This window comes from Melanostigma gelatinosum (genome assembly GCF_949748355.1).
Source record: "Melanostigma gelatinosum genome assembly, chromosome: 2".
NCBI classification, from domain to species: domain Eukaryota; kingdom Metazoa; phylum Chordata; class Actinopteri; order Perciformes; family Zoarcidae; genus Melanostigma; species Melanostigma gelatinosum.
Genome location: NC_136635.1, coordinates 25,447,351 through 25,473,610, shown reverse-complemented (window position 1 = coordinate 25,473,610; position 26,260 = coordinate 25,447,351). Strand labels below are relative to the sequence as shown.

The window sequence follows — 26,260 nt, the reverse complement described above, 5'->3', positions numbered from 1 at the left end:
AGTGAAATGTGAGGTCTTTCTCACTGTCTCTCTCTCTCTCTCTTTGTTGCTGTCTCAGCCCGTCTTTAATGGAGAAGAAAACCATATCCACCTTGTGTGTTTGCGTGTGTGTCACTCATGTGGATTCCTGACGTGCTGTTGAAACGTACAATACAGCAAATACAATGCGCGACTCATAAAATAAATATATCTATTTGAAAATGATATGTAGTATTATTTTTTTTACATTTGTAACATCTGAAGTTACTCTGATTTGTGTTGATTTCAACGTTAGTAATTTCACAGTTTAATCACGTGTCAAATCACACAAATCCAAGTATATCTTCTGCGGAGACGCATATTGAACCGTCGCACAAACAATACACTGGTGAGTGCAGAAATGTAATGTCACTATTGCGATGAAAGACAACATTATTGCTCTCGCAAGCAATATTTACATACATGCATCGACCTCTGATATGCTGATGAAAAGCACTCTATAGATGTGACTTATAGATTTCCCTTTTAGAGGTTTTGATAGCTGTAGCTTTTTTCAGCAGCAAGATGAAAACGCATTCCTCTAAATTACTTTGAGTTATTTTAGATTATGTGGGTTCCCTCAACATTGCTTTATTGCATATATTTTACATTTGGAAGCTGGCAATTGACAGTAGAGTGTAATTTAGTGAAACGCGAGTGACCTACTGGTTGCAGATGCTGTTTGCCATTTATTTATTTAGAATATTTCTGTTCTTGCCTGCAGTTTATTTTAATACGGCATTATTTTTGTCGAATCCGACATCACCATGGGTATTTTAAAACAACAAATATATGTCTCTTTAAATAGGGTTTATGAATTGACACCGTGTTGTTTTATACTCTGTGCTGTAGCAATAAAGCAGCCTATTGTTTTATCCTGCTAAAATACCAATACAAACAGCCAACCTCCCTCTCTTTATTGTCATATTTAGCACACAGTGTTGTGGGCTGCGCTGGGCTATGTATGCGTTTGTTAGTCTGTATGAAGAATATTGCAATATGGGGGGGGACTAGCTCCTGTTTATGGATACTGTCTCTCCCTGGGGCTCCCTCTCTGCTCCTCAGCCTGTTGTCATGCAAATGCTTATCCTTCTATTTGAATGACATTCTGATAAAATACATAAATAAATAAAGAACCAAAAAAAAAAAAAAAAAAAGTCTGCTTGCTTGCTCGGCTCTTTTTGGTATTTTCTTGATAGAAACAAAGAGATGCGCTCCTGAATAAACTTCATGTGGAGGTATGTGAATGTACAGCAAGTGTGTTCTGTGTGTATGAGTGTGTTCTGTGTGTATGTGTGTGTGTGTGTGTGTGTGTGTGTGTGTGTGTGTGTGTGTGTGTGTGTGTGTGTGTGTGTGTGTGTGTGTGTGTGTGTGTGTGTGTGTGTGTGTGTGTGTGTGTGAGAGCTGTTTAGTGTATATAAGGTAAAGGTTGTTTCTGGAGAAAAAAGGACATTAACTTAAAGGTTTTACGTTCCCTTGTGATCCAGAGTGCTAAAGTCTGTTTTGACCTGCCGCGCTTGCAGCTTTGTTCCCCTCAGGACTCCACTATCGTGGCCATCATACAATAGTGACATTTTCTAAAACTAGCTACAATGAATAGCTTCCGTCTGACTGACAATAGACGGAGAGTCTTGGCTTTATGCAGAATGTATTAAATACCGGTGTGGCATTTTCTTTTTTTAATCTTTCCTCTCTTCACTGTGGGGGAGAAGCGACAGCGACGAGCCCATGAGCACGTCTCCCTCCCCCCTTTTTTTTTTCCTGTCCTGTGCATGTGTGCGTATGTGTGTGTGTGCCATTGATGTTAATGTATGCACTTGGCATGACTTTAATTGATTTAGCAGCTCTGCTCGCACAGTACAGCTTTTTCCCTAATTTGTCACTTTCCTGACTTCTGTGGCTGCTCATCTCACAACTTCAAAAGCCACCGCGGAAGCAAAGAGATTGCAGTGCACTCCGTCTCCCGCTCTCTCCCTCTCTCTCTCTCTCTCTTCATGTTCTTTCTTTCCCTTGTTTTTCTCCCTCTCTCGCTCCCGCTATCTCGCCATAGCTCTGTCTCTTTCTCACACTTTCTCCCTCATTTGACAGGAGAACGAGCCTTGTAGATGGAAATCTTTTCAACACACATCAAGGAAATTAATCTACTTTCATAATAAATGGGATCCACTCAGTTGAATACATTTGTATACTTCAAGATGTACAAAACAGGAAGTGGTATCGGGGCCATGTCTTCCTCTACTCCATTCACCCAGCCTGTCACTCCCTGTTTTCAGACGGTTTGGTCACACACACAGACATACATATGCTCTACACTCTTTCCCTTTATGTGACACAATTTACCTCCTCCGATTTTGTAATAGAGGCTGACTTTTGCGTGAGTGCACGCGTGGGTGAATGTGCAGGGATGCGCTTAGTGACCGTATCATCTTCTCCCCTCACTTTAATAACTGTCTTCGGAAACAATCTGGGCTGCTGAGGAGGCTCGCACTGCGATAATACGCAGCCTGGCCCGGTCGCCATCGATAGCTGATTAGGTTATTGACCTAGCGCGTGGAGGGCCGGTGCTGAGGAGTGGTCGGGGAGGGAGGCCAGTGAGCTGCAGGGAGAGAGAGGGGGAGGAGAGTGGGGTTGCGTGTGTGTGTGTGTGTGTGTTGGGGAGGAGGGGTGGGAGGGGGTCAATGTAAATGTTATTGCTGTGTGAGCTCATTTGATCAAAGTCCTGGAAAGGTTAAGCGAATCCAATCTGGTTTTGTATGGCAGAGTGGAGACACAGGCGCTGGGGAAGAAACCCCCAGGACGGAGAATGGATTATCATATTGGCACTGGAGTAGCAGGGGCCTCCGATGGACAGTTTACCCTGCCCGTAATGCGTTTAGACAGCAATTGGCCTTAATAACCTTTATTGACTTCAGCGGGTCAGTGCCAAGAATCTAATTATCAAAGTGTATCAATTTCATTGGAGTTTAGAGTTGCACCGCTCAAAATAATTATTTTAAGGTCGGGCCGGGGCAATTAATCCCCTCTCCACTTATTTGATGGCTTTGTAAAACATTATAAATGTTATGGTTTCTGTAGCGCGTTTCACCGTAAATAATTTCAGGGAGCAATTCTTTGTAATGCATTATTTGGAGAGCTCGCCGTGCCGGTCCTGCAGCGGGAAGAAGGCAGCGTATTCCGTGAAGCCAGAGGCCGCAGCTGAATCGTGTTGCAGATGTTTACCAGCAGTCGTTCCTCTCTTTTTCGCTCGCCATTTTACTTGCACAGTCGGGCAGAGTTTTACACCCACTTTATATGCACACATGGAACCCAGATTCATTACAAGTGTGAACTAAGCAGTAAACTCTTTAAAGACCATTTATATTGCTCATTATGAAGCCATTTATTATCTCTTGCATTGAATCACACTGTGTTTATGCCTCATATTGTTTTGCGTTTTAAGCTCTTTACTTGGGAAATAGGCTACATTTATTATATTCCAATTATTTGTGCTTCTAACGCACATATGCAGTGTGTGTCTGTGAGTCTTTATGCGTGTGTGTGTGTGTGCAGTGTGTCCACAGTGCGAATGAAAAAGGTAAACGTGCAGCTGCACAGTAGTTTATCCTTCATTGACAGTCGATACGTGCTGTTACCTGGATAGTAGCAGCTGTTTTTCCTTATCGCACAACATAGACTAGAGGCCTAATCCACACACTCATTATTGCATGGCCTTGTTTACCCGCGGCTCAATATTAGCTTGCTTGCTTTGCCCTATTTAGTCGGGGCTGTATAGAAAAGAAATTACTCAAAGATTATTGTTATTATTCATTTAAAGAGGAAATATACGGCTGATAATACATTTTACATCACGCAGCAGCTTGTGTTTGGAAATGTAAAATGAAAAGAAGCAGGGGGGGAGAGAGAGAGAGAGCGAGAGAGGGGAGAAAATGTAGCGGTGCAAAGGTATTTGCAATTCTCTTTGAAGTCCCTATTCAACAGGGTAAGCTGAATTTTTCGGCACTGCCTGATAGTGTTCTGCGTAAATGCTTAAACCCCTTTAGAGAATTTTCATGGGCAGATACGCAGTGGCTTGAAGGGAGCGTTTATGTTACCTGGAGCCAATGCAGCTCGCAGCGTTGTACCTAAAGATGTACACTAGTAGTGAATGGAATCCCACAGAGGTTTGTCGATGACAGAATCTCACTGCAACGTCGCTGTAAGCCCAAAGCCGGGGGAAAAAAGAGCTACCAGCGGATTTAACCCCATCACTTCTCAAGTATATGCATTTATTTATATAGATGGACAGCAGACATGAAAGGACACAAACACTGGGACAGACATAGCAGCGAACGCACTCATGAGCATGCACAGTGGTGTCCGTGTATAGAGTTAAAAAGAAGTTTAAAATGGAGAGTATATTGCTGCAGTTGAATTTTTTGTTTTCAATATCCTTTCATGGATTTATTTTAAAGCTATATTTGCACAGTAGAATAAAAGTGGCCTATTCAAATGTGCACAAAGAGACATACGCGCTTGCCAATCATAATTACTCATATGGGTGTAATTACTTTTCAATAACACGATGTAGCTGATTGCGCTGTAAGCTAAGGCGGGGTGAGTTGTGACATTTTCATTCCCACAATAGACGTGGACAAACATGTTGTTTCAGGGCTGTGATGACTAAACTTGGCCAACCTTGACTTACGTTTGCAGCGTGGCAACTGCAAGTGTAACAATGCCGTTGTTTTACGCCACTGAAAGAAAGTGAGCTCCCCGGAAACTCCCACATTTGTCTTTTTACACGTGAGCGTCAGCTACAGTGTTCTGTCTTCTTTACAATGAGGGGGTGGGGAATTGTATTGACAGTGGTTTGGATAATTTATTTAGTTTGCCTGTGAATTGTGACGTTGACAGTGTTTTTACTGTATCAGCAGGCTTTGAAGGCGGCTCGTCTCGTCTTCTTAGAAAACAAATGAGCACTTTACAGAGGCTGATCTGCCTTATCCGCTGAGCAGCTTCCTCAATCCCTGCATTTATTTATTTACTTACTTATTTCCTGACTTATTCATTTACTTACCTCTGTATGGATTTAGTTTGACTGCTCCCCCCCCCTCCTCTTCCTCTCCCTCACTTCATCCTTGGCCCCGATCAGCAAGATCAGCCTTCAGAGGAGGGGAGATAACATCCATTAAAGTGGTAAAGAGGAATTATGGGGCAGCCCAGATTAATCACTGCTCAGCTTAATCGCATTCAGTGCGGACGGCGGGGTTGGCTGCAGGGCCCCGGCTTTTTTTTCCTGTGTCATACCAACAGAGATAGAGATGCAAGGAAGAAGTGTGTGTGTTGATGCCTTGATGGAGGAGAAAGTATGAAAAAGGTGAAAGAGAGATTTCAGAGCATCTCATAGCAAAGCTCGCCCCACTTACAGCTGACTAGAGACATTACCACTAACCGACTCTTGATATATGATTATCCCAGTACTTTGATCCAGGTGTGATTGTTTACTCACGCAGGCAATCGTGTCAAAGCAGTACAATAAATTACCACAGACACAAGAAAACACACTGATTTGTCACTAAAGGCAAAGAAAGTGATTTGAAATCTTGTTCATTCTTCAATCTTGTCCGTTTTAGTGGAATATTGATCTCATTGAATACATGGCCAGATCTTGTCATAATACTTGTCAATATTTATCATATTCTGAGATAGTAATACACACATTTTGATGTGGTGCTGAGCTCTATAAGCCAGAGAGAGCAAAAGTAGAGCCTTCTTACTCTGAACTGTTTGTATTACAACCATTCAAAGCTGAGTCTGGTTCCTCATCAGGTCCTTTTGATACCCTTACTGTTGTTGATCTGCACGTCACCTCAAATTCATTTTGCATTTATTTGTACAGCTCCTAATCCCAGTCGCAGTCTCAGAGGATCTCCCACACATAGCAACACAACAAGTTAAAACACAATAATGACAATGAAAACAGCCCACCCCAACTATAGAGCCTCAAAGTCAACAATAAAAAACAACAACTCCAAAATCGAATTAGGGACAACAATAGAACATACCTTCTTTTGGTGCAAACAGAGAGGATAAATACAACCAATTTTCTGGCATAATTACACAAAGGTGAGGCCATAAATCTCTAGAGTTAAAAAAATAAATGTTTTACACAAAATAAGCAAAAAATACAACCAAACAAAAGTTTCATCTTTGAGGAAGCTGTAGGCATAAGGTCTCCAATGTGAGGAGAATGTAATCCTCAATCAGCTTTTTCTTTGAGTGTTGCATCTCGCACAGCAAAAATACTTACCGCTTAATACCTCGGCACCTTGCTAATTCTTCACAACCACTGGAGCAGCCACACACACACACACACACACACAGTACATGAAGCCGTCTGTGAAAAGCGAGTGCAGGGAATGGAGTGATCCTGATGCTAAATTATGCGAATCGCTTGAAGAAATGCAAAGAAAAAGGAAGAATTATCGGAAAACATTGTTGACGATGATTCTGTCATTTTGGAGGAGGTGGAGGATGTTCGGGAGGCGGAAACAAAGAAGGCATGGACTGTGGCATTTGCAGAGGTGAAAGGAAGAGAGAGATAAAGTTAAAGATTTAAGTTGGGATCAGGCAGCTGCGAGAAAGAGACAAAAAGCTGATGCTGTAGATGCTTTAAGCCAGGGGTCTCAAACTCATTTTCACTCCGGGCCACATCAGCATCATGGTCGCCCACAAAGGGCCGGTTGTAAATGTCACCACTCGTAACATATTGTTAAATAACTCTGCATTCACAGTTTAAAGTAGTCTTCAATGTACTCACAATACATTTCCATGTTAAATGTACAGTAACCAGCCAAAGAGCTGCTTCTATGACTGTTTAAGTATCTCATAATTTTGACTTTCAATCTCATAATTTTGACTTTCACTCTCATAATTTTGACTTTCAATCTCATAATTTTGACTTTCAATCTCATCATTTTGACTTTCTATCTAGAATTATGACTTTCTATCTCAAACTTCGACTTTCTATTTCATAATTTCGACTATGGGGATATTTTTATTATCAAGTCTAACTTTTTTTTTTTGCTGGCGGATTCGCGGGCCACATAAAATGACGTAGCGGGCCGGGAGTTTGAGACCCCTGCTTTAAGGGGATGTGAGCACAGTCGGGAGGAAGTAGAAATCCTGGGAGCATTCTGGGAAGTTTCATGCTTTGTTTTTTGTTTTTTTTTGTCTGCCACCTTTCAAAAACATGGCATGTACAGCGTAAAGAGGGTAACCCAACAGAGATCAAACCTGAGATGTGTGTTTTCTGGTGAAGCAGATTCTCTCCCATGTGAAGCCTGAAAGGAAAATCCCTTTTTTTTGTTTTACAACCCGAGGTCTGCTTTTGTAGTTTTGACCATCAATCCTATCAGCTATGTTTTTTACTCGCCAGTTTCATTGCTGAGAACCCAGCACTAGTAGCTACACTTTTACAACAGAGCACTATTGAAACGTTTATGTTTTGGCAAACTCCTTAAATATCTCAGTCTAGGTGTTTAAATTACTCTTAAAACAAGAAGCGTCCACTTTCAAAGAGTGCGTCGTAATCCACTGCACTGTTAAACTGTGAGCATGTACACCCACAGATTCATGGTCTTTCAAAGTTGAACCAAGAAGTTGACGAATTGACTTTCACGACGGATTGTTCGGGAAGTAACTTAACTTATTTCCACTGGACTTGTTTGAAACCTGGCTGATTATTCAAATACATAGCTCCCATTTTCAAAGGGAATGATGGGTAAAACAGAAAAATAAAATATCAGATTGCAGTAGGAGACAAGGAGACACAAACCTCTAACTCATTTGTGAGCTGAGCCCTATACCACAGTGGTGAAGCGGAGAGCGGCCAACCTTCCAGGTAGTGACTCTCTTCCACGCTCGTGTCCTCCCCGCGCAGATAGAGCGATCTGATGGGTGGTGTTAAATGGGTGAGATGTAGGACAATGTAATTAACGCTAGTCCTTTAGCGGGCCCCGCCTCGCTCCGCTGGGAGCGCCCGATATAGCGCTCATTAATTCCTATTTGTGTGTAATGAGAGGTTCATGTTGGATGTAATAAATGGCTCTTTTATTTGGGCGAGAGCTGCAGGGCGGCATTCCTCTCATAAACACCCTTTAGCTGCTCTCATCAGCCTCCCTTGGTGGGGAAGCAATCACACAAATAACACAACAGTGCGGGACAGTGTACTGTGGGAGAAACAGGTGTATTTAGAAACACTTTAGTAACTCTAACATAATCCTTTTTCTATTAATGAGGAGTAGAACTCCTGGCTGTCCCGATATCACATTTTAACTACATGATTATTGTGTCCAAATAAAATTCAAGATGGCGGTATTATCGCAATATCTATAGAAAATCTGAAAAATAATGCTTTCAGTCAAATTTATCTTCAACTGTGTTTGTTGTCTTTTAGTTTTTTGGCAAATGAATTATACTCAAAATATGAGTGTAGAAATCTGGAGAGAGAGAGTCTGTAGCCATAACTGCATGTACAAAATGATTTTAGGGGTGCTAGTATATTTACACAATATTATCATGTATGTTATTAACATGTTTTCAGTATTTCATTTTTGATTATCATGGTTATCGTCATATTGTTCCACCCCTTAGAAGCAGAAGAGGTAACCAGCACATAGCCGGTAGCAACACCATATTAGCATCGTATGTTTAAAAGTTTTGAAGTGAATACTTTACATTTAAAGGACCACATCAGTGTTTGTGCATACGTACGTGCGTACACTCAACATTGCTGCTGCTGATTTGCTTTCTTCCCTGTGGCCAGTTGTTTTGGTTCCTTTCAGTCCTGTGAATTGAAATAGGAAGTACGTCTTGAGTTTTTTTTGCCTTTTTTTAGAAGGATAATGCATTTTTCAAAGTACGTACTGATTGACAAGTCCTTAGGGGCTTTGTTAAAATACTGATCAAGAGTTTCAACACTCCACACTTAGAGCAAGAGTTAGCAGTTGAACAGCATTATAATTGGTGTCTATTTTGTCGAAAGATTAAACCTGGAATACAAATGAAGACATAAATGTCATGAAAAACAGTTTGAACTCGACAGCTTCATGATGCCGAGATACAAAGTAATATAGTTTTTTGATTCATTGCGATAATTAGCTGCATGTCATGTATTCACTGTTAATGTCTTTTAATTAATTCGATCAATGTACTCCACAGTGGAGTGTTTTTAAAGCATGTAAGGTTTGTGTTGAACATACAGCATTAAACGTAAGAAAAATAAACTAGTGTGTCTGCGATTTCTTAGCTAGATTGAAGAAGACAGCGTCTTATCGAGTATGTGAGTCCATAATCCAGTTATATGTAACTGCTTCATGGTGTGTGCCATTGTCTATTACTGTACGGCCGCATAGTGCGGAGAGAATTGTTTAAGGCAACAAAGCTGCCAGTCTAAACACAACTGAGCTGTAAGGAAGCAGCTGATTAAACACACTTCTGTGTTTTTGTCACATAATGTATAGTGCTTTGAATTATCAATGCTAGGAGTCAGGATAGAATGATGCAAGTTTTAAACTGAAATCCAGAATAATATCACAAACAAACGAAATTAAAGGGACAGTCCCCCTCAAAATCAAAAATGCATATTTTTCCTCTTACCCGTAATGCTATTTATCAATCTAGATTGTTTTGGTGTGAGATGTCTGCCTTCTGTTAAATATAATGGAACTTAATGGCACTCGGTTTGAGGTGCTCAAAATGCAAAAAAGAGAAAAAACATTGGAGAAACTGAACAGCAGTGTCTGTTTCCAGCCCAAATAGCATAAATAGCACTACCGCTAAGAGGAAAAATACATATTTTGTTTTGATTTTGGGGTGAACTGTCCCTTTTAACTATGTTGGCTCATCGCATGAAAATCCAAATTTCTTCGTAAAGCCAAGGTTTGTATATGGCTGATACTGTTCCTAAAGTATGTTTATGGTAGGCAACCTGCAGATGCTAATCTGTTCTACTTTAGCCATTCTATTTCACCGTGCTCTATCGGTAATTCACAATTGATGTCAGACTAGACGTATAAGAGGGCCTGTTTAGTTTCGCTCCACCATATTCAGCCAGATGCAAAAATTGAAGAATCAGACTTCTTGTAGTCAATCAAAACTTTGTTAGTGGCACATTTCAGCCCCTGCAGACATTAGTTCCCAAAAAAAAACAACCTGTATGCGAGCGTGTCTCGATGAATGGAAACCCTTTTTTATTGGTTTAGCATTTTTCAAGACCTGAAGTATGGGGCAGTGTGTGTTACACTGTAACTCCAGGGCTTAGAAAAGGCTGGCTTTGGCCCCAGTCAGCAAAAAGCTTTTTACTGGCAGGAGAGTGAGGTGCTGATCACAATCTGCTATCTAGCTAGAATCTCGACTCAGCTTTCATATAGTGAAAGAGAGTAAGAGGGTTTTAACAGAGCAGAAGGTGCTTGAGTGTCACGCTCATCGCAAACATCTCTGTCCAGCTCTGTCTTCATTGTCCTGAATTAGTCAAAGCGCCTCTCAAAGCCTTCTTGTGATGGATGGATGACGCATTCTTGCCAGGCCAGTGAGGAGTTTGCACAAGTGTGTGTGTGTGTGTGTGTCCTGTCCCAGCCTGCTGGACAGCTCATTCAGACTAAGAACTATGTGGTTTAGCCATTAAGGCCAACTGGAGCCACACTCCTTATCATGAAGAAGAGACAAAAGCCTCGCACGAAACAGGCCGGTGAATTTTTATGCGATATTTGTGGGCCCATTGGACTACAACCCAACAACAGATTTGCCTTTTCTTCTTGCCACCAAAAGGCAGCACCACAAAAGCCTGTGAGTTCTGCTTCATTTGACCCTGTGGAAAGCATATGTCCTTCCATCCCGCCTGTATTCTGCCCAGAAGATGGAGTGCCGGCGGGGCCATAGAAAGCCTCCCTGCCCACTTGAGTGTGTTACAATACCTTCAAACAAAATCACTTGTCACTTGTCGTTCCTTTTTGGGAGTGTCCCCCCCACCCCTACCCCCAACCCCTAACCCATTGTCACTTCAAACACGCTGCTCTGGTGTTTCAGACACATTTTTCTAATGTTTTACACTCCATATAATCTGCTGTGTGTAGCAAAGCCCGTTTTACTAGCTGACATAATTGATTGCGCCCGTAACCTTGCAAGGGTCACTCTGGCAGAAGGGTCTTGGTTTCCATCACCACGGAGATTACGAAAACACATTAACACGCACAGAGTAAAATTAGGGAACTTTAGATGCCCCTCGGATGAATTTGAAGTACGTTGATTTATAGTAGAAACATCCAAATAGACTTTGAATAAAGTATTTTTAGAGATCTTTTCAGAAATTACAAATTCTGGATTTTAGGGATTGGTTTCAACACTTATTATCAACGACGAGTATGTATACTCAGTGGCCACCTTTTAGGTACACCTGTGCAATCTACTGCAATCCAATACAACAACGCTGCCATACCATCTATCTCTACAAAGTTCTTAATGTTCAGTTTTTGGTGGCATTGTTCGAAATTCAACTATATCTTTATTATTGAGGCCATAGTTAAATGTATTATTCATTAAATCCTGCAATCTAATCCAGTACAACACCGTCACTGTGACCTCAGTGCTAAAAGCTTTGATTTATTTACACCTCTTTGAGAGGGTCAACAAAAACAACATTATTGGCATAAAAGTAGACATTATAGCAGAACAGTAATATTTGACTGCACTCAACTGTACAGGTGCACAAAATACAGTGGACACTGTCTGCCTTTAAAAATGTCTTGAATGTGATAATTATATATTTGGAGTAACTGCAAAGTTGCCAGTGCAACAAACCTTTTTGAAAGTCAGTGTTCTGCAAGTTACGGTCGCGAGAACTGCTCAGATCTGCACACATAAATCAAAAGACAAACACACGCACATACAAAGACAAGACTAGAATCATCTTTGAGAGGATATTTCTATAGAGATGGCTTGCCTCATTTTTTTTACTCTTTGATAATATGAAAGGTTGTGCGGCGTCTGGAAGACACCCCTGACCAGCAATGTTCACACCCTTCACTCTGCCCCTACACACACACACACACACACTGTGTGTTTATCAACCAATCTTACGTAATGGAAACTGAACAAATTTAATTTCAGATATGCCTCAATTTTGAACCGTCTGTAATCATGTGACAGCAGGCAGATGGCAGGAAAATATTCTCACACACACACACACACACACACACACACACACACACACACACACACACACACACACACACACACACCTTTTATGACTTCAAGTGTGATGTCACAGAAAAGTCAATGTGGTCTGGGCTTATATCTTCCTGGGCTAATATAATGTTTCCACCGGTGGAGAGTCCCCCCCCCCCCCAAGAGCAAAGTAACTCGACAGTGGCATGCAGCAAACACACACAGATCCCTTGTCCAGACTAGAACTGGACCTGGCAGGATCACAGCTCCCAAGTTGTTTATATCAGTGAGCAGAAGCTATCCATTACCCCGAGCAAGGTGCCTGATGCCTTTTTCCACCAGCGGTCAAAGTGATATTGGTTTCATGTATTAGAGGGGAGAGGGAAATGGAGTCTGCCAAACTCCCACTCCTAAGGCCTATGACATCAGATGTCAGAGCAGCTGAGCTTAGACTGTGGCCGAAGTCAGTGGAGTGTCTGACGATCTGGAGAAAAAGGGTTAAACCTTAAAGCTCGAGATACCTTGTTGATTTTCTGAGCCATCTTGGTGAGCAAGAGGAAGTCAAGTGAAGGAGGAATTACAATAAAAGGCAGAACTGGTAACAGAGGTATTAGAAAAGGTAATTTCATTTCACAAACCTCATGTTATTGCTTTGGTCTGAAAATCAGGTTTTCCGTCTTGGATGTGTCGCCCCAAAATCACAGGTGTTAGTCTGTCTAAAATCAAAACCAGCAGCGGTCTGAGTCCTCGTCCTGGTGACCAGGCCGACGCCCTACTGAAGAGTTAACCCACTTTCTGGCAATCACCATCACTAGTGCAGTGCCCATTCCAAACATGCCCGTTTGGAATGGGCTGATTGTTTGGCCTCCGGTATTGCTGCTCACCCAAACAACTTCACACTCCACACTTCGCTTCCTTGGGTCCTGAGCAATACATCTGCAAAGTTTGTCGAGAAAATGACCAATAAATATGTCCCATAGCTCCGCGGCATCTCCGGTCTCTCTTTCTTTGTCTGTTCTTGAATGTCCTGTAGCGAGCGACGGAGAGCGAGCTGTACCCAACATGGCGTTCGGCTGTGTAAAGAGTTAATACAGGTCCCTTTCTCAACACACTACACCGTGTGAACACAACGCATTACTAATATATATGTCCCGTAGATCTCAGGCACGATTGTCGGCACACAGAGAGACAGGCAGCTCTACTGGCCTGTTACACAGAAAAGTGGCAGGGAGACAGGAGCCGAGGTTGCCAGTCTAACAGACAGAGATGCACTTAGGAGGGGGGGTGGGGTACCATGGCGGCTAATTAACACCAGCCACCAGCCAAAACCTGGGGAATATAGAGGGAATGTACTGGTGATTTCGTTTAGCACCTACTTTTTTTTAGGTAACCACCCATCATTTGGATGGTCTTTAAATCACCCATGTCTGTTGAACTACTTAAAAGGGGAGGTCAATTTGAAGATTTTGAAGCGTTTATGGCCTGCCGATATAAAAAGTTTCCTATATAAGAGAGTGCCAGTGAGCTTAAGAGTGCTCTGGGTCCCCTGAAAGTCCTGGTCTAAAGTCAGCTGATACAGTGTTAACGGTTCCTCTAGCTAGCAGCTCTGTTCTATGCAGTATAAACCCTCAGTTCTGCATGCATCTTTTTTTAACACTCCTACCTTTGAGCTATTACGTGACTTACAATTCTGAGAAGTTTGAAGGGATGTACACCATATTGCACATGTGTAGCAACAAACAATCTTCCCGTTCTGTTATTCTGTGTAGAATGAGTGACGTGTTGTTATGTGATGGAATAGACAGATGCTTGTTGGTGTTAAGATACAGTCCTGGCTCGAGGTGTTAGTGAGCCGCCCCGGGCTGCCCTCCAGTCAGCCTTCCCTTGGAACCCTATCATCACTCTGGCTCCCCTTCAACCACAATACCACCTCAGCCTGCCTGCACGTTTGTTTACCTACCCTGCTTCTGCACCGGGCCGGAAATGTTTATGCCTATCTGTTGGGCAGTAGACAGGGCTTGAGTTTGGGATCTGGGGACCAGGGGATGGAGGTACCCAGATCCTCCTTGTCCTCTTGTTCACCTCGGGATGTGCCCTGGGTCAGGGGGACATCTGTGGTCAGCATCAGGCCGAGGATAGCTACTGTCATCATGGGGTAAATAGAAGGAAAGAGGGGGATGACTAGTGCTAACACAGGCCCGGAGATAAAGGGCTGTGGTCTTGCCGTGGCTGACTATGAGGCAGGGCTCGACCAGTAAACAACCAGTGGGGTGTCTAAATGGCCTCAGGATCAGCCTGTGGCTAAACCTGATGGCCTCTCTCAGCACTGGGTCTTCTAAACACAAGACCACAGGCACACACACACTCTGGCACGCAAACACACGTGCACAAATTTCATTAGTAGGAGGCTTGGTAACACACATTCACATTATCATAGGCACACCTATACTCACAAAAGCTAGCTGAGAACAAACATAAGGAGAGGCTTTAACTTACACTCCCACAAATGTACGTGCACTCTCCCGAAGCAGAAGTTGTCACCGGTGTGTTTAACACGTTTAATGGAAGAGGTGGCCGGCGTTGGGGTTTATTTTTGAGACTTCTGACTGTCAGTTTTGGCCATCAATGTATAGGCTGTGATGATGTGGACTCAGTTTAAATGTGCTCAATACGTATTTCAGAGCATATCTATTGCCTCCACACGGCACTTAACATGGACACCGATGAGCCGGCGGCTAGCAGCTAACGGTGCTAACGGCACAAAAAGTTCAAACAATGGCAAAAGTGGTGACAGAGCTAACCTTAGCCTGAGGGGGGAACCGTCGGGGCGTGGGTTGACGTGCCGTTATCAACGTTAAGCGCCATATGAGTGCAGTGCAGAGCGGCGTCCATTAGCCGGCCAATGGGGGACAACAGAGAGACTCACGTGCACTAAAATGCACGCGCGGCCGGCCCAACGATGTAAACAAAGCACAGAGAATCTCTGATTACAATCCACAGAGAGAGGGACAGCGACTGTATCCTCTGCTCAGGTAGCCATTACTCCACTTTATCTTTACATTGCATATCGATGTTTGCTGCTATATTAATTCTCTGAATCTTTGTGAATTATGTGGCTTTTATTGGCTGTATTTTATTTGGTTTCAGCACGGTTAGGATAAGCTCATTCGACTGCGCTGTCTCTCTCTTTTCCTGCTACTCTTTCTGTTCCCAGGCCAGCTTTGGGAAGAGCCGTGGCAAGTTCAGAAGTACGTCAGAGCAGGTTTCAGCTGTGCTAAACAGCTAGCTTGGAAATGTGATGTCTACTAGCTGAGATGGTGATACAGTCTGAATGCACTTTCTGGCACTTTCTTGCCCTGACACTCATCCCAGGAAGACGGGGTTTGATCCAAACTGAAAAGTACAATTTCCTCAAGGAGTACAGCCGGCCCCGCTTCCTCCTGGTCACTGTAATCTTTGGTGTCTCCTTCGAGTCACGTGTAATCAGTCACACACCGCCACATGTTTTGACACCTGTCCTGTGCGGTGTGGAGGAAGTAAGCATATTACTCTGCTGCAAATCAGACTTCTTTCCCTTGAAAACACACACACACACACAGACAATCAAACCTATCTTCACATGAATTAAGACAGACAGGTAGATTGTCAGAAATGGATTAAAAAAAGAGGGAAAGGAGAAGAAAGGAAGGTTCCCTTACATTGTGGTTTTCTTTTGAAAGGAGCGCTGGATGACTGAGGAAGCGAGTGACTGTTAATGGGAAGAAATGAATGTGCTTCACTGGTGGATGTGACAGGAAGAGACTGTTCTTAACAAGGCGTCAGAGTCAGTCAGAGTTACAGATCCGTCACTTCTCAGAGGCTGGGAGCAGGAGGAGGGGGAGACATTTAAGGATATTCAGAGAGGGAGAGAGTCTGTGAAGGGTAGAAAAGAAGAGGGAGGAAGAGGGATTTGAGTGCGGCTGACAGCACTGCATTTAATTTGGGCTGCCAGATCCTTTTTCATTTGACTCCCTCTCAACCAGCTTAGAGGCTGCGGAGGACTTGGAGGCGAAGGTTTGCCAGGATGTCTCAGATTAGCAATGATGTGCCACGTCACACTTTAAGCCGGCCTGTAATTCATGTTCAACAGGGGGATACTCACACATTACACTGTGCTGTGCAGGACGTGATTAATTGACTCACACTCTAATATTGGGTGTAATTTGCCCATCCTCTGATGTGAAACTGACTTTATACTAGACTTACTGCATGTCGCCGTCCCAGGGACGTTATAATGGAGTTTTGGCTCAGAGCTGCGTAATTTCTAAACTGAGGGAACTCAATGATGGAGGGAATTGCTTCAGGTAGTCTTTCAACTCTATTTCATGGTGTTTAATATTCAGGGGAATTTAAATAGAACCAAATAGTTGTGGTTTGTAAACCTCCCAATGTTATCGTAGTTTCCCTTTTATGGAGACAACTTTCTGTGTGGAAAATGGAAATTACAATAAATGACGGAGTTGAGCTTTTGTGGAATGGTGTTTCTTTCTCCTGATGTTCAAGGACATACTTTTGTTTGCTCATATCCTCTTTTAGGTCTACTTGATGCAGCTGTTTTCTACTTTTCTTTTTCAGACTATGCTCTTCCTGGATACAGTGGAGGAGGAGGAGGGTCAGGAAGGAGAGGGAAGGAGGGAGATGGCAGAAACCCTGCTGTCTGCCTTGACAGACCGACAGCAGCAAAGACAGACATGGAGAGACAGGTAACACAATGTACACCCAACTTTGTTGTTTCCTCGAAAGGTCCTCGAAAAATACATCTGATATGTGAGACAGGTCAAGTAGGACACTCTCTCATATTCGTAATGGGAACACCATCACACACAAAAAAGAAAACTACTCCAAACTCATTTTGCAAATGAGCTATTCTGCTTAACATTTAAAACTTCATATTGAATTCATATATTTTGCAGCGGGCTGAGCAAATTCTATGTTTCTATTTTTGGAGCCTTGATGTCCCCAAAACAAGGTAAATGTTGCGTGCCGGAAATTGCAAAAATTGTCATTACAATGAGATAGTCCGACACTGCAGCAAGAACATGTTCCTGAAACCATTACAACTCATGGTGAATATTAACTCACTCAGTTAATGAAACCAACTGAAACTATGGCCCTACAACAGGCTCACAAACAATAAATAACACCTGTGAAACATTTAGGTCAAGGGTCAACACCCAGGATGTGAATACACATGGGTACCGTTACCAACAAGCAACAGAGGCAAATATTTTGTGCATCCCAAAAACTTGGACAAAACTTTGAGGCACGCAACAACGCACACGTAGAGGTCACAGCCAGAGCTATTAACATGATAGCAAGTGCAAGCCTCGCAGTAAGGGCTTAGCAGGGTTAACAACTGTGATCACATCGTCAAGCAAAACAATCATGAATCAACACCTTGGTCCTGCTGTCATTCAGAGGCGGTGTGAGCTCCACAGACGTGCAGTGGTGTAGTTGGTGTTTGTTTGTGGGGCTTTGGTCTGGCAGCTTTAACAGCTATCACAACGACACGTGTGTCTTGGATAAGCCCAGTCACTTCCTTCCTCCCAGATAAGGGCAGAGAGCTCAAGGATTAGAACACTGGCCATTCATTCTGATAAAGCAGGGCCACACACACACACACACACACACACACACAACACAGTGTTATTTTAGCTGTTCATTCTCTAAGTCACTCCCCCCCCCCTCAGCACGAGCAAGGACACACACAAACACTGGCATGCATGTATATACTAGATCTGCATCCACATATGTTTCACTGCTTATTGTCTCTATCAATGGTTTTGACCTCAGTGTCACACACACACACTTTGGACCAGACATGATCCAGAGCCTAAAGAAAGCAAAAGTGCCAGGGGCAGTATCCACAGATTGAAATTCCTTTTCTTTTGAAAGATGTATGTCAGCTTCCTGCTGTGTTGCTGCCCTCATGGCGCCCCTCTGTTTTGAGTTGTCCCCCTTAGTTGACCCTTTAGCTCTGCCCCATCCAGATGAGCCTTGTAAACAGGCTGTTTCCACACACCTTGCTTTGCTGTGTCGACGCCCACGGCCTCACAACTCTGATGTAGGGCCAGCTCTGATAGTGCATTCCAGCTGCAGGTGCTGAAAGCTAGAAACCATGTCGCCGCACACACCCCCCAACCTAACATCAGCGCTGTCCCCCCGCCATCCCGGGTTCCCCCACCACCCACAATGCAATGTTACCACCTCTTAACCATGTCTAAACCCTAGACTTAGCCCAGCCCACCTTAAGATCCTGACAACCAGTATCACAGACCAGGACAGGAAATGCTCCGTCCTTGTCGGCGGGGCAGACAGACGTTTACTCTATCAGCAGTGAAAGACTGATTAGATTAGTTTTGGAGGAGGGCAAGCGTCCCACACAATATGTTTGAACTCCAGCTGCTCCTGATACCTCCTCTCCCCTTTACACACATTAAATGTCTATCCCTAACCCCCATTGCCCCCACTTATAAAAAAAAAGCCAGGGGCCATCCTGTCAAGTGGCTGTCAACAGATCTCATTTACGCAAAACGAAACACATGGCTATGTGCAATGTTAAGTGCGACGTACTGGTACTGATTAGAGATTCGAGATGCTAAAACAAGGAAAAGTTTGTATTTCTTTATGCATACTACTTAGAAGAAAAGTCTTTGTGCTGAATTACAGATACAGTGTATTACAGAATCAGACACACAGTGAGGGAATTAGTCCACTTCAGTCAGATGTTTTTAAATCTTCATTTGTTTTCATAAAAGCACTCTCCACAAGAGGACTTTTGAAATTAATTAGCTGATTCTTTTTGCTGGCTTTCTTTATATTGGGTGTCCAAATTAGGTTTTCACACAATATGCAACAGGCAGGCTTTTATTATAATACCGCCTTTTGTTTCCATAGTCATAACACTTCCAAAAGGATGGAGAAAAAAAAACACAACAACGGATGATTGATGACTCTTGCTAGAGGCACATAAACATAAACAACCACCGCTGATTGATTAAGTTTCTCGCTGACTTTTGTTTCTTAAACACCAGTTAAAGCAGCGCTCGCTGCAGCGTGGGCCTGCTCGCTGCCGTTTTCTGCCTCCGGGGCATTTTTAGCACTACCGGGAAGCAAAGAAAGAGAAATTGGACCTGGTGACCAGTAGTTCTTCATGAGTGACTTATAGGCACTCAGAGTGAGTGATGCCTCAGCTTGCCCCGCTAGCAGAAGCAGTCCATTCATTCACTCTGAGCCAACAAAGTTATGAGAGCTTTTTTATTCTTATGAGCTTTTCCGGTAACTGGGTTTTCCCGATGCACATGGTGAATTCTTTGATAGATGCTGCCCTCCGTGTCCCTTTGGTAAATGCCCCGTGAGTGCCCTAGAAATAGATGGATTATTATGTGGGTGGGTGACTGTACTGTCGGAGAGCAGTTGAGTATGCCACACAGGAAGTGCAGATTGACGAGCAAGGCACAAGCTCCCGGGAACTTATTAGGATAGAAAATGGCACATCTCAATGGCACCAGAAGTATAGAGATTCAAAACACTGAATGCGGGAGTTATTGGGTCTTTTTAACATCTACGCAAATACGGGGCGAGAAGAATACTCTGACACACTAGAAGTACGTACACATAAAATCCAACAGTATTTGAAGCTACTTCCAGTAGATATTCGATGGGATGCTGTCTTGAAGCTCTCTGATGACAGTATGGCTACCTTTGAACCTCCTGGATGAGGTGACCTCATGCTAACCTTCCAGTGCCTTGAGGTCAACGCTCTGACCAACAGAAAAAACACAAAAGAGGTTTGTCACAGCCGGCGAGCAAACACTGAAGGGAACAGCTGCGAGTTTTGTACTGACCATGCAAACTGCTGTAGGCTTTGTAAGGTCATTATATGATAATGAAAATCATTACAGAATTACATGGGGGTTTAGGACATGAGAGCAGTGGGGAGGGGAGGGGAGGGCCACATTGGGTTTGATAAATGGACTGTGAAGGTGCCCATCTGGCCCTCTCTATGGCTTTTTCTTCCTGCTCTTTTATCCACTCTCGTCCTTTACTACCCCTCTTTCATTCCCCTCCTCTGTTCTGCAGCGGGCCAGTGTAAAAGCAAGCAGGCCTGTAGTGAAACATTAACAGAGTGCAAACCCAACTCACCTCTGTGGAGGAGAAAAGAAGAGGGGAGGCAGGCGGAGGTGTTTATGACCCAGTGCAGGGTTTGTGCATGACTTGGCAAACCCTGTCCTCCCATCTCTCAGTGTGGGCCGGGAGGGGAGTAGGCAGCCATTGACCTTTGGCATCGGAAACAGTTGGACCGCTCAGGATGAGTGAGTCGCTGATAGTTTGGAGACATTTAGATCTTCTTTGTTTAATAGGCTTTGGTGGCAATACAATTCAATGGTTTAAAATAGTCCATTTCCTTTGTTTCTGCATTTTGATGTTTATACCAAGTGACAAGAAAGAGGCAGCACATTCTGCAGCAGTGGCAGGCCGGGATGATAGAACATCATATTCATCTGTATCCCATCGAGACATTGTCTGTGATTTTGGACTGCACAGATCAACTTGTGTAAAGGCTTTTTCTCTCGCTTTGCAAGTTTTTTTGTTTGTTTCTTTTAATAATGCAAATGTTAACTACAGTGAAAGGTACCGGTATGTATCCACGAGAGAGCATCGAGTTCAATTTATTTCCATGTCGTTTAAAATGTTGGTGATTTTGGATTATTTTAAGAACTGTAATGTAATTCAATTGACAACCATTGCATTTGTTTTAATCACAGGCAAATCTCTTTCTATTATCTAATTCAATTTCTGTCTCCCTTTGAGAAGGCAAGGAGTTGACCCACACCACACAGGTTAGGCTGTCACTATAACAGCTGTACATTCTGAATCTGTGGGGTAGTACATCTGTCGCCTGTGTTTATTACTTTTCTCCAACTTGTTGAGAGTTAGTGAGGTCTTTATCCCACGACAAAGGCAACATCAGCTGACATGGCAGGCAGAGCTAAAGGACAGAGAAGGAGGTCCACGTGTCCACAGCTGCACTCATCACTCAGCTGTCCAGCTTGACCCATGACCTGTAGGGCCGTCTCGCAGCCTCCATCGGCTTTATGTTTCCTGCCATTGTCATCCTCTCTTGTCGTCACCTGGACAGGGCGATGCTTCACAAAAGGCCCGGTCTGTCATCAAAACCAAGGGTCACCGGGGGCCAGCAGGGGCTAGAGACCTGACGTTGAAGCTGTGCCCAGCCGGGGATGACCCTACCAGTGATGTCAGCTACCAGTTGCACCCCTGTGGAGACGCATAGAGACAGAGAAAAAGGAGGAGAGAGACCCTTGTTGGCAGGCATTTCATTCCAGGAGTGGTGACATTTCTTTTGTGTTGTCGCTGACGGACCCCGCCCAGAATCCTGCACTGGGGTGGGACAGGGAGTTAGAAGACAATGGAGGTCCCCTGTCCCAGATGGGAGTTGGAAAGATTGTCAATGTCGTGTCCACAATAAAAATGGACAGACCACAGCCTTGTCTAATGTGGCCAATGACCTCCTTAAAGCCCTAGAAATGGAGACGCCATACTGCAGGGATCACTTTCATGCCATTTACGACTCACTCTCTTTATACACTCAAGGGTTTGCTGGGGCGCAGGTTCCCATAGACCTCTAGCAAAGCCGTCATCTGTTCGGCTGCCATTGCACAAGTGATTGGTTGGGGACAACGTGTCCTGCCATGACTTTCTTTCAGCATTAAGGAATCTGACGTGGATTACGTGGATGCCTTTGGGAAATAGGGTTTGTGCGGTAAAGTTAAGAGAAGCTGGAATCAAGCTGTCAATAAGTCTGTTTAATTAGCAAGGGTGTGGTGATGGTGGTGGTGTTCAGGATTGCGTCATAAAACAAAGTTCTGGTTGGCGGCGGGTCGGTCCGGGCACGTTGTCAACCAGGTCTGTTTGATGTATGTTGCAACCCGAGGTGACATGTCAATCAGATCTCCCAGGCAGCAGCCCCACATCAGAAGAGACTTTTTTCCTTGCAATGAGTTGCCAGCCAAACGTTTAGCCGGCTGCGCCATTGTTTCTCTTTACCTCCAGGGCTTGCTCGCTGCAACGGTTGACACACACCTTTGTGTGGTGAGTGGAACTGCCATCCAACAACCATGCTCTTTATCTCTGTGGTTGTTTTTTTGTACCACCGACTTTTGCCGTCATTGGCATTGCTGTGTTTACTTGGTTCAGGGCGCTGGAGGAGAAAACAAATAAGTACATGTCATCTGTCTCTTTCATCGCCGACCAGCCTGTAATTAGTGCAAGCGCAGTGGTTAGCCGAAGACCCTGTCGTCTAATTTGTCTGTCTTTATCTAAAACATGTCTGTGTGGTCCCTTAGACCGGGTACATGCGTGCCACGAGATCGCCTGTGGCCTGTGTGTCTTTGAGGTGTGTGTTTGTGTGCGTCTTGATTGTAAATTATGAATTCTTCTCTCATGCAGCCGCCCTTGTTTAGCAATCAGTCAGTTATGCATGACATGTCCTGACCTCAGCAGAAGCTCACAGCTGCTGTTGCCGTAGCCGTTGTACTCCCGTCGTAGATACTCTGGAAACTAGTCCAGAGTATCTCTTATTCTTGCAGGAATGCACCTTGAATAAGATGACTGGTGATACTATTTCTTTACCTTCTACTTACTGTACAAACAAGTTCTACCCGTGTAAATATGCACTTATCTCTGTCTTGCCTTGTTCTCAAAGAAGTCAGTAATTGGCCATCGAGGTACATGCTTTCTCTCGTTTTGTGGTTAAGTGTGGGAATGGAAGGCTTGCAACTGGCAGGGTTCAGTATCGCGCTCTCTTTTTTTCTGTTGATTTTCTCTGCTTATCCTTGACTTGAGTCACAACTGCATTAAATTGCTCGCAGGTTTTAATGAAAACAGTCATTTCATAATTACGCATTTCAGAGTAAGAGCTTGGCAATGCAATGTGGCACAGAAAGGGAGAAAGAGAGAGTTAAAAATGTCATTAAAAGTCCCACAGACATTTAAACACACTTGTTGCAGAGACAGTTGCCCATTAAATGCTGCCTTTTTTAATATGGAAACAAGATTTGTGTTTGGAAAAGACGAAGTGGCAAGGAGAGAGGGAGGGGGGGGGGAGGGGGGTTAGGGTTTGGGCCTGTTTTACTGGTTGGTAGTCACAAAAACCAGGACATTCCTTCTGGTCAAACCCAAAGTCCCAGAGAGCTGATAGAGCATGATTGGGTGAGGATGTGTGGCAGGCATGTGAAACAAAACGGCAAGGACTTACCATTTTGGCCCGGCGGAGGGTGTGCTCGCCAAAAACATCTTGTTTACCTCAAGTAAAAAAGTTTGTTCTTGGTGGGATAGCAGTCCTCATTTGAGGACCAAGTTGAAACGGTACCAAATTAGGATGTCTACACTGGAGCAGTGTACATGTGAATAACTGTTTGTGAAAGGTAAGTGAGCTATTTAGATGAGCAATTAGAACCATGACAGAAAATGATGACGTAATTATGCACACGCGTCAGTAAACATACAAACAATGTGCGTATCAGATGCTTTTCAAGTTTCCCGTTGTGTTTTGTGTATGATGTTTTTACAGCCACTTGGAGGTTGGACATATCTGTGCTGGGTTCGGGTCGTGAATGTCTATATCACAGAACTAACTGAAGGAATGTATGCCGTCTTTAAACACGCATGCACAGTACACGTGCATGCACGCCACGTGCTCCGTCCTTTCCCGTTTTCTCCACCTCATCTACCACAACCACCCCACCTGGGCGCTCCCCTCCTACAAACACCTCCACCCCTTCCCCTCTATATGTGCACATCTTTCTCCCTCCTCTGTTAATTATAACCTACACCGCTGGAACACTTCATTTCATATCAAGCATATTGTCTCTTCAAGGCAGGCAGGCGGGTCATAAATTATCCTGAAGGTGAGGATGGAAGTTGGAGGAGATAGTTATGAAAATTTCATCTGTCTGCCGTAGCGGCCGCAGCTGCTCCTGTCACCAGCCGTGTGCTGGAGGAATTACACCGGGTCAGCGTTTGTGTGCGTGTGTGTGTGTGTGTTCTTCAGTCTGTGCGTATGCATAGGCACGTGAACACATGTGAACAGTTAGACTGTGCACGTGTACACGGCACTCGCGCATGCAGGTCTTTGTGTATCCCCACATTTGTCCCTGCGTGCATGTGCCTGTTCCCATGTGTGTTGCTGGGCCAGTGTGCACAGAGGGTTGGCCAGGTAAGACCTGCCTGTCAATGTGTGGAACATCTCTGGCGTCGCTGCCACCCCGGGGCCCCCAGCTCTGCCCCTGAAGCAGGGAGACTGGGAGGGGGCAGGGGGACAAGCTCGCAGGGCGGTCCCCAAGCTGTCTCTGTTCATTACCGCTACAGACGGGACGTGGCCGGCAGGTGGCCAGACCTTTAGTCCTTACCTACTGTGATCATCTGCTGCTCCACTCTGTGTGTGTGGGTGGGTGGGTGTACGAGCGTGTTTGAGAATGAAAAAGAGTCAAAGGAACCCCATAAGTTATGTATTGGAGCAGGGAAGTGCATATTTTATGTTTGACCTATGAGTGTGCGTTTGTGTCTCTGACAGATTATTGCACGGAGGCAATGTGCCTGTGCAGGCACATCTCTTAATGGCTGTGCTTACATATTTACAAATGTACAGAAGTTCTGCATTTGGAGAAACTGGAGTGCTGCTGTGGCACTTTCTTGACAGAGCGCAGAGCAGCTCTCCTCGACAGACAGCCACTCCAAGTGGCAATTAGTAAGAAAAGAAAAACACAGTATAACTCCCCCCGTTTCCCTTCTTCCGTCAATCTGCAGTTTCCTGCAAAAATTCTATTAGGGCCAAAGTCCATTGCTGTTAATTACAATTCTAACTAGCTTGCCTCCTGACGAATGGATGGCTTCAGCAGCAATGTTGGATAAAAGGGATATCAGCGATTTCACTTCCGTGTACAAAGGCAGCCTCTGAAATGGGTCATCAATCCCATAGTGATAAATGTCTGGTGGAGTAATGACTCTCTTATCGGCGCCGGATTACTGGAGATATTTGTAATTAGTGTAGCCACACAAGTCCCCGACAGATGTTTTTGAGGTGGCACAATATTGGAGCCTTGTTTTAGTGCTAAATGGGAACTTCCGGCAAAGAATAGGGACAGTTGGAGCTGTTGTACTGCGGCAGCCATTGGTGAATCTGGAGGAGGGGAAGTGTGAACGTGTTGTGCTGCACACACACACACCTACAGTACACACAAATGTATGGAGCCACATGTACATACACACACACACACACACACACACACTTGAGCTCATGACCTGATAGCTAAATACACAGCCTGAGGTCCATCCTTCAGCTATTGAGCTCAGTTGTCACATGACTGTGAGAACCAGGGGGCTCCTCTTCTCCTCCTGTTCCTCCTCCTGTTCCTCCTCCTCCTCCTATCACAGCCCCAGAGGTAGCCACTGCTACGCCAGGGGGAGATTCACTTTTAACTTCCATTTCTCATGTTTTGGGTCGAGATTCACGAGCCGCCCTGAAGTTTTTTTTTTCTTCTTCTTCCAGCTCTCATGAAATCACAATGTGATGTATTCAGCCTGAGGTGTAGCTCTATTCACAATGCAGTTTGACACTACGAAGCCCGGCTCCCCTCTGCTCTCACGATGCACCCGTACAGACGGACTGCTGACAAGTCTGTACCGGTAATACAATTGTCCTGGCTGTAATCGACAGCTTCTTTGAATACACACTCAAATAGGGCGACCTCCATAAATATGCGTATGTAAATATATATAACGCCATTGTAGAGAACTTTGCCAATGAACCCTTTGTGTCTACATTTCACATTGGATGATGTCTGCGTTGTGTTGCCAAAATAGACCCTCACCAACCTGGTGTCCGACACACCCAGAAACCTATACACACATACACAGCTTGCCCGGCACTGACAGACGTGTAAGCAGATGCAGCCAGAACTGGTAATGGCAGGTGATT

The 26,260-nt window shown here is 44.2% G+C and overlaps 1 protein-coding gene across 1 annotated transcript in view; it reads left to right on the top strand.

The window, feature by feature from the left end:
* Positions 1-26,260, top strand: part of fto (FTO alpha-ketoglutarate dependent dioxygenase) — a 115,158-nt gene that overhangs the window by 33,889 nt on the left and 55,009 nt on the right. Inside the window, exon 8 of the mRNA XM_079288608.1 lies at positions 16,837-16,964. Within this exon, the coding sequence (XP_079144734.1) occupies positions 16,837-16,964 (128 nt within the window). The remainder of the gene's footprint in view (positions 1-16,836; positions 16,965-26,260) is intronic.